Source organism: Hetaerina americana, unplaced genomic scaffold (assembly GCF_022747635.1).
Source record: "Hetaerina americana unplaced genomic scaffold, ioHetAmer1.1.p SCAF_10, whole genome shotgun sequence".
In the NCBI taxonomy this organism is placed as follows: domain Eukaryota; kingdom Metazoa; phylum Arthropoda; class Insecta; order Odonata; family Calopterygidae; genus Hetaerina; species Hetaerina americana.
The window spans coordinates 58,532,083-58,540,995 of NW_027286070.1; the positions used below are offsets into that span (position 1 = coordinate 58,532,083).

At 38.9% G+C, this 8,913-nt stretch overlaps 1 protein-coding gene across 1 annotated transcript; it reads right to left on the reverse strand.

Annotated features, from left to right (window-relative positions):
* Window positions 1–8,570, reverse strand: LOC139700338 (trypsin-1-like). The gene is made up of 5 exons (XM_071598978.1): window positions 8,566–8,570; window positions 5,097–5,241; window positions 4,839–4,952; window positions 1,325–1,471; window positions 1–144 (listed from the first exon to the last, which is right to left on the reverse strand). Exons 1-5 carry the CDS (start codon window positions 8,568–8,570, stop codon window positions 1–3), a joined length of 555 nt encoding a protein of 184 aa, XP_071455079.1.
* Between the last annotated feature and the right edge of the window lie 343 nt (window positions 8,571–8,913).

Here is an 8,913-nt window from a genome sequence, read left to right on the forward strand (position 1 = left end):
TCACTGGGTGTGGTGCTTTATCCAATCGATGTAATGAGATACTTTGGTATAAACTGAAGGAAATCCAGCATAAGCGCAAGGCCTCCCCCATGACAAGATTCCAACCTGCTTCTGATCGACGAAAAGTGGTCCACCACCGTCACCCTGGAATATGGGTAAAAAGAGGCATTCAGATGAAGTCGCTCAAAATATATTTCCTTTAATTTCACAAATGCCCGAAAAATTAATGCCTGAGACCATGAGAAGTTAGTGATCCATAATAGCACCACCAAAATGACTTTCAAAAAATAAATTTATATTTTCATGAAAGTTGAAAAATGACTTACGCTAAATTTTTCAATTAAGAGAGATCTGAACAAAAGTTTTGCGGAACTTGACTTGCAATGAACTTGGCCATTTCAGAAATTTTTCGTGCGATAATGGCCGTCGGAAATAATATAGCCATATTCGCAAGTGGGGAAAACAAAAGATTGAACAAATATTTTTCTACTACGCACAAGGCATACGAAAAAAAACTTCATATTACATGCAAAGTGAAATGATCTGGTAAACGTGAAATATTACAAATGTTATCATCAGAACAAAATAAAAAAAGAAAATGTCCTTATTTTTATTATTCACTTGGTTTGTTCTTTGTTTATAATTTTTATTTTTTTCAGTTTTTCATAAAAAAATCGTCAACTAATAAATGATTAATCATTGGAAATGAATGTTTTTGATTGAATATTTTTCTTTAACGGGCGGTATAGTGATTCTGTGATTATAGACATCAATGTGAGGTGTCTGATTTCGTAATTATACATATAATTTTTGCGTTCTTTTACTTTGTCCTTAATTTTTCGGCCATTTTCTCCTCAATTCTCACATATTAATCTATAAATCCAATTCAATCAAGATTAACGCATGTCTCTTGAGTTGAACATAATGTATCCGTTATTTTGAGGATTATAAAATGAAATTCGATATACTTTTCAGTTGGCAAGAGTGTTTTTTTTTAATTATTACAAGGGCGTGCTACTATAGCACTTCGTGCATCTTCAGGACGCTTTGCTAGATAAATTATCATGATATTCGATCATTCCCTTGCCACACCAAGTGGATATGTTATTAATGCGGAACAGATAAAATCCAACCTAATGGCTATCAATCAGCTTTGGATTGAATTCCTCTCGTAATAACAAATGGCTTTAGAGATGCCTGTTAGCAGAAATGCGCATTCCCCGCGACCAACTTTTCATGCATCATCACGTCTACAAATCATATAGGATACAAATGGATAATTCCTATGAAAGTAGTGAGACATACGATTTTAACGGCGACTCACCCTGCAGGCGTCTTTGTCTCCATTTCCTCCAGCGCATATTTGCGATTCATAAATTTCTGCATCGATCCCATAGTCCTTCTGGCACGCTGTACGCTCGACTATCGGCAAGGCAGCTTTCCGGAGGTCATTAGAAATTTGACTCTGGATCTGAAAAAATGAACAATTAGCAAAATAGCAAATGTATGGAGATCACATTTACGGACAGACACTAAGTGTTCATTTCCATAGCCATCGATACCATTGTTTATCATATTCATCTCAGTGTCAGTAATTATCAATTAAATAGTTTGAATTCATTTTCTTATAAGTAACTTAATGTTAAATTGTTTTATCAATTCCCGTCGATAACCAATAATAATCGCTCAAAACTGACTTAGGTTATAATGTAATTAAAAGTTTTTGATCTTATTGGTGCCAATGTTCTACCGCTTGACACTAGAATTCATTCACTAGAATTCTGCCACGCTTTTGGAAATGGGGAAAAGGAATGACAATACAGGGTCAGTAGTCATGGTGAAGGGTGCAGACTTTACTTAGTAAAAGGATTTTTTGACCATAAATTGAACGACAGGTGTTCAAATTTAGCGCCAATGGTCTGAATTCTAAGCTACTAAGGAATACGTACGTATTAACGATTGAAATTTACGAAACCAAATGCCCTGATTCCTTGGTCAAGACGTGATGATCGGGATCTATTTTTCCATATACCAAAGAAATGGATGGACACAAAAGTGAAAAGGCTCTCAGTTAAAGCGATCATGGAACGTTATAAAATGCAGGTGCTGTGAAGTTTAAGGCACACGCAGCCAGAAGAAGGGAATGAGCCATATTTGTGAAATATAGAATGAAACAGGAAAGCACGTCAGACGACGCAAACATATGTGCACGTATATAGATGTGGGAGATGAAGCCATCAGACAGCTGCCAAACACCGAGGTTACCCGTGGGACCGCTCGAAGCGTCCAAACGCCAACCTGGATGCCAAAGAAGCCCTTTCCTTTTCCCTTCCTTCGGACGACGGTTGAAAAAGAACATCGGGGTAAGCAGAAGGCCGACTGGCTGCTTTAGTGGGCAAAGACACGAAAAAGTTGCAAGACCGAGCAACGAGTAATGAAAGAAGATAGAACACGTGATGTACGAACACTTGAGTTAGTGCGGAAGGTGCAAGGGAACGGATTCTTGGATTGGTCAAGTGGTTGAGAGCATCCGCCCGGCAAGTGGAAAGATTCGGCGTCCAAGTCCCGGTCTAGGAAATATTTTCACACTCGTGATTTGCCTGATTCCGCCTTCCCCGCCTCTAATGTGTTCGTTCTTTATATGTGTTCCTATCCCGTTTTTTATATCTATTTCTATGTGAATGAGTATTTGTTCGCCGTTTGGCGGGATTTCGTGTTTGAATATATGTACGAGGGTCATCCGGAAAGTAGTACCCGTTTGTGCTGACGACGCGAGTAGCCGCTGGACGAGGTCAGATAGCTTCAGTGGCTTGTCTGCCTTCTCTGAGCCAAGTTGCGTGACGCTAGCATTGCCTGTGTTGTTTCTGTGATTGTTTACAATGTTTAAAAAAATTGAGAACGCCGCCAGTTGTGAAGTGAGGGCAGTGATTAAATTCCTCAATGCAAGAAACGTTCGCCCATGTGATATTCATCGCCAATTAAAGGAGGTGTATGGAGACAATGTAATGGACGAGTCGTCTGTTCGGCGGTGGTGTCGCAACTTCAACATGGGGAGGGGGAACACACACGACGATGAGCGTTCGGAGAGACCGTCTGTCATTACAGACCAACTGGTGAGCTCAGTTGACGAATTCGTGAGGAACGATCGGCGCGTCACAATTGATGACATCTGTGAGCATTTTCCCAATGTTTCTCGAACAATTGTTCATGAAATTTGTTAAACACCATCTGCATTATGCAAAAATTTGTGCAAGATGGGTCCCTCGCGTATCTCAATGAGCTGGCGGCGAAGGACTATGCAGCAGGAATACAGAAACTTGTCACACGTTATGACAAATGCCTTAATTTGCTTGGAGATTATGTTGAGAAGTAGTTTAAAGTATCCTCTTTCAAATAAAATTTTTTATGTTTGTTAATATTTACTTTTGTGTCTTTATTTCACGAACGGGTACTACTTTCCGGATGACCCTCGTATATGAACCATAAACACAGTAATCAACCCGAAGGTCGGTTTTTAGTAGGTGGTGGTAGAGTTCACCCAATACTAAGCCTTATACGGGGTGTGAAATTCACACACCAGAGTAGGGGGGACAGTTCCTTTCCCTGTGCCGGTTAGAGTTTCCCAAGAAGATCTGGTACCCGATAAATCACATAGCTTGGGTGGAGCTGCAGGTGCCCAGAGTACCTGGCCCAGGAATCGAAATATATACGAGTATGTGTGTGTCGTAGTATGTGTGTGTCGCGGTAGTCCAGGGGCTGAGTTGTACTACTGACTGGAGGACCCGGGTTCAATTCCCGGGAAAGCCACTCTGGGAACCTGCAGTTCCAGCATATGTGATTTTTCGGGTACCAGATCTGCCAGGGAAACCATAACCGACACAGGGAAAGGAACTGACCCCCCTACCCTGTTGTGTGAATTTCACACGCCGTCGGGCTTAGTACTGGGTGAACTCTACCATCACCTACCAAACCGACCTTCGGGTTGATTACTGTGTTTATGGGTTTATGGTTTTTTATATAATGTATATGAAGCTCGCACTAGTGGGCAAAGACAAAAACACAGACACACAAAAAAAGAAAGAAGCTTACTCGGTTTCGAATTTTGGTGGTCAAAGCCAACTTTCGCAAATAAGAGAAAGGTGGCTTGGACCACCTTTCTCTTTCTTTTATACATATTTATATATATAATGTATAAATATATATATATATATATATATATATATATATATATATATATATATATATATATATATATATATACTATATATATATATAACGATTGTACGGAAAAACTCACACGAGCGGCACAATAATGGGCTGACACAATATAACACAAATAGAAAAGAATAGACACATTTAAAAGAACACTCACACGGTAAATTGTTCGAGCTTTCGGCCCTCTCAGAGGCCTTCTTCAAGAGTGCTCTCTTGAAGAAGGCCTCTGAGAGGGCCGAAAGCTCGAACAATTTACCGTGTGAGTGTTCTTTTAAATGTGTCTATTCTTTTCTATTTGTGTTATATTGTGTCAGCCCATTATATATATATATACACACACACACATATATATATATACACACACACACACACACATATATATATATATATATATATATATATATATATATATATATATATATATATATATATATATATATATATATATATACACACACAGTCCCCGAGCACATCCGGAGATGTTTCCGTAATCATGAGTTTATAATAGTAATTATCTTCAGAAGGAGATGTAATATGCACGAAATTATTTTTAAGGATAATTAGGGATCTAGAATAAGTGAATAGAAGCCACAGCAATACCAATAGAATGCAATATTACTCACAGACAAGGATCCCCAGCCTACAAGTGTTGCATTGCTATTATTTGGCGGATCTTGGGCGTTAGTTTCCAGAATAACAGCTGCAGTTCCATTTTCCAGGGCAAATGGTGGATTCACCTGTTGAGAAGCAAATATCCTTTTTCAAAATTTCATATTTTCGCGATTTTATAATGTTCAGTTATTCTAAAAATTTTGATACAGGTTATGTTTAAGCGAAATAATTTTATCTTATATTAAAAATACAAAAACCCGTTGTTTCACCTTTATGACGCATAGATCATTCTTCCACATTTGTCCTACAGTATAATCTTCATGGATGATTACTTCTAGAATTTCATGTGTACTCCCACCTTCGTCTAGAAGATTTGATCCTGCCACAATGCTGAGTTCTGACGTCTGGAATCCCCTGAACAAAAGTAATGAAAATGTGCTAAATAATTTAAAGTGATACTTCTTCTACATAATACCCTGCAAGCCGCCGCAAGGGCGTGTGGCGGGGGCTGTTTGGTCACCACCCGTAAAAGAAAATAAAATTACATGCAAAAGCAACAATTTCATCTCAATCTACACCCACAGGGGCGTACATATTCATACAGAACCCTTTAAATTTGTTCGCGTGCAAATAAATACACTATCAACTAAAATTTCACATGCGCTTAAGAATATACCTTATGTCTACGCAGCGTTTAATCTGGTCCTGACTTGTCAGGCGAATGTCTTCAGTATTTCTATTGTGACTTAGGTTCCTTACTATTATGATTCCTCATTGTCCGGGGAAAGAACCAATATTTGTATCTATCTGTACTGGAGTTACTCTCCCTTATCTTCCCTTTGTGTTCTAACCTACGTAAATAGTGTGGAGCCATAATAATTCCTTTAGTATCATTGTTAAGGTCCTTTGTTCTGAACCTTTCTATACTACCTTGATCAAAAAGTTCCCGGAATAACCACCGTGTGGCGCTCCCATCGTTCCGATTTGAGTTCTGTCTTTTTTGTTAAATTGGTACATCTGTTGTTGATATTCCCTTTAAATCTTAGTGTCATAACTTGACATTTGCAAAAGTTACGTAGCCAAGAGTACATCTATCTCTGTGTGTGTTGGCGATTTTTTACAATTGCAGAAATGGATTTAAATTTGCAACAACGAACTTGTATTAAATTTTGCGTAAAAAACGGATTTAGTGGCGCACGGACGTTGGAAATGTTGGAAAAGTGTTTCGGCAACGATTCTCTAAAAAAAACGGTCGTTTACCAGTGGCACGAGCGGTTCAGAAGTGGTCGTGAGTCAATCGAAGATGATGAACGCAGTGGCAGACCATCGACATCGAAAGTCGGTGAAAAAATTGATAAAGTAAAAGAAATGTTGGTCAATAACCGCAAATTAACCATCAGAGAAATAGCGGAGGACTTGAACATTGCCTATGGATCCGCCCAAGACATTGTGGTTAATGATTTGGGTTTCCGTCGTGTAGCATGCCAAAAGACCTCAATTTCATGCAAAAAAGAGACCGTGTTGACGTCGCAAAAGACATGATTTGCGAGGCTGAATCCGATCCCACATTCATCAAAAGGATCATTACTGGAGACGAGACGTGGGTTTATGAGTACGACACGCAATCCAGACATCAGGCAAGTGAATGGCGTTCACCAAATGAGCCGAGACCAAAAAAACCACGTCGTTTTCAGTCAAAAAAGAAGGCAATGCTGACGGTTTTCATGGATTACAACGGTGTAGTGCATCATGAATTTTTGCCAGAAGGCCAGACAGTAAACAAAGAGTATTATTTGGGCGTTATGAGACGTTTGCGTGAAGCAATTCGCCGAAAGAGACCAGAAATGTGGGCAGAAAACTCGTGGATTTTGCACCATGATAACGCACCGTCGCACAGTGCTATCATTATTCGTAATTTTTTGACGAAAAATGCAACAAATACCATCCAACAGCCACCGAATTCACCTGATTTGGCTCCCTGTGACTTCTTTCTGTTCAATCGAGTTAAAAAACCATTACGGGGAACGCGTTTTAGCAGCCGAGAGGAAGTAATGGAAAAATCGCAGGAAGCACTGATGGACATACCGAAAACCGAATATAAAAAATGTTTCGAGGATTGGATCAAGCGCTGGCATAAGTGTGTTGCAGTCGATGGGGATTACTTTGAAGGGGACAATATAGATTTAGATGAATAAACTTGTATTTTTAATTTTCTGAATAAATTCCGGGAAATATTTGATCAAGGTAGTAAGTCTAAATCTAGCATGTTCTCTTCGCATCTCAAGTGGCTCCCAGCCTAATTCCTCTGTAAGGTCCATCACACTCGTCTTCATATCGTAACAATTTTTGAATAATCTACCGGATTTCCTTTGAACTTTATCAAATTATTTTACCCACTTTTTCTCCCAATGATCCCAAATACTTGCGGTGCATTCCAAATGTAGTCTAACTAGATCGAGATAACACCTCTATTTTACTTTCTCATTGCATTACACTCGTTACTTATGGACATTTCTGCAGACGATCTAAACCGTTTATTCTCAACCCCGCCGAGGAAAATCGATCTTGATGAAAATATGAATTCTAATGCAATCTGTATAGCTATGGACCAACTCCAGTTTAAGCTGTAAGCTCATTCAAAATTTCTCCCGTCACAAAAATGCGTCCTGCAGGTCCTTATAAAAATCAAGTCTTCTTCAGATGGAGCTGACGGAAGTTCAGTTATACATAAATTACTTCCCAATGTGCTTCCTGCTTGAACTCATATCTTCAATTGATCTATCCTTGCTGGAACATATCCCTCTCTTTGGAAGTGTGCCTTTGTCAGTTCCATCCCAAGATAAGCCAAACCTCCTAACATAGCCGAAAACAGGCCAATCAGCATTTTGCCTTCTTTATCAAAAGCATTCGTGAGACTCATACATGAACAAATCTCAAAGTTTCTCAAATAAAAATGACTTACTTGATCCTCTACAATCTGGCTATCGGTCCTCTCACAGCGCAGATACCGCTTTCCTCAAGATAAAAAATGACATCTGACAATCCATGGATCGCGAAAAGGTGACAACAATGACTCACCTAGACTTTACGAAAACCTTCGACTCTGTCGACAAAGATATTCTCTTAGCAAAACTTCATATTCTGAATTTTTCTTTCTCGTCTTCACAATAAATTCGTTCATACTTAAGTAACCAGTTTCAAAGAGTCAACACACCTGATCATCCTCAAGGTGGCTTCAAATACACCAGGTGTTCCACAAGGATCCCTACTTGGACCCTTGCTTTTTTCCCTGTTTATAAACGATATTAGTAAAGGTATTTCTAATTGCAATCATCACCTTTACGCCGATGATTTAAAAATGTAACACCACTCCCGCCTTCGTGACCTAAATAGCATTATTGATTAAATTAATTCAGAAATTCCTTCTTTGTTACTATGGGGTACACAAAATTTACTGAAAATAAACCCTATCAAAAGTCAGTCGATTATAATTGGATACCATATACTAAAGTCTAAAATAATATTGAGGAACTCCCACCACTGATATCGCAAGGTCTATCATACCATACCTGAGGACAGTAAATAATGTAGGCCTAACTATGAATGAAATATTATCCTGGACTGATCATGCAATTTCTCTATGTAGAAAAATAAAGTCATCCTTGAATTCATTGAAAAGATTAAAGCACCCTCCAAATCCATCCCTATAGATGCTTCTTGTATCCTTTCTTCTCATACCCCATTTTGATTCCGTGATGTTGTACACCAAGACCTTTTAGGCGAACTGAAAACCAAACTCAAGAGGACCCATAATTCCTGTGTGCGGTTCATATGTGATCTTAGAAAATACGATCATTTTTCTGACTCATTTACTAGAATATCGTGGCTAAAATTAGAGGGTAGCGGGCATCTACACATTCTTTCAATTTTATGCAGGATACGTTTGAAGCCCACACCTAAGTGTTTGTACCAAAATTTCCTCCAAATCAGCTCAATCCACAACAGGAACATTAGGAGTGACAAGAAACTTTTTGTCCCACACTATCGCACGGAAATCTGTAAAATAGGCTGTGGAACTCTGTCCCA

Bases quoted from the DNA above. Each gene is read 5' to 3' on its own strand.
- LOC139700338 (XM_071598978.1), bottom strand. The intron at 1,472-4,838 runs GTGAGTAATATT...TCATTTTTTCAG, and splicing joins TAGGCTGGGGATCCTTGTCT to ATCCAGAGTCAAATTTCTAA. The intron at 145-1,324 runs GTGAGTCGCCGT...CCCATATTCCAG, and splicing joins GAGACAAAGACGCCTGCAGG to GGTGACGGTGGTGGACCACT.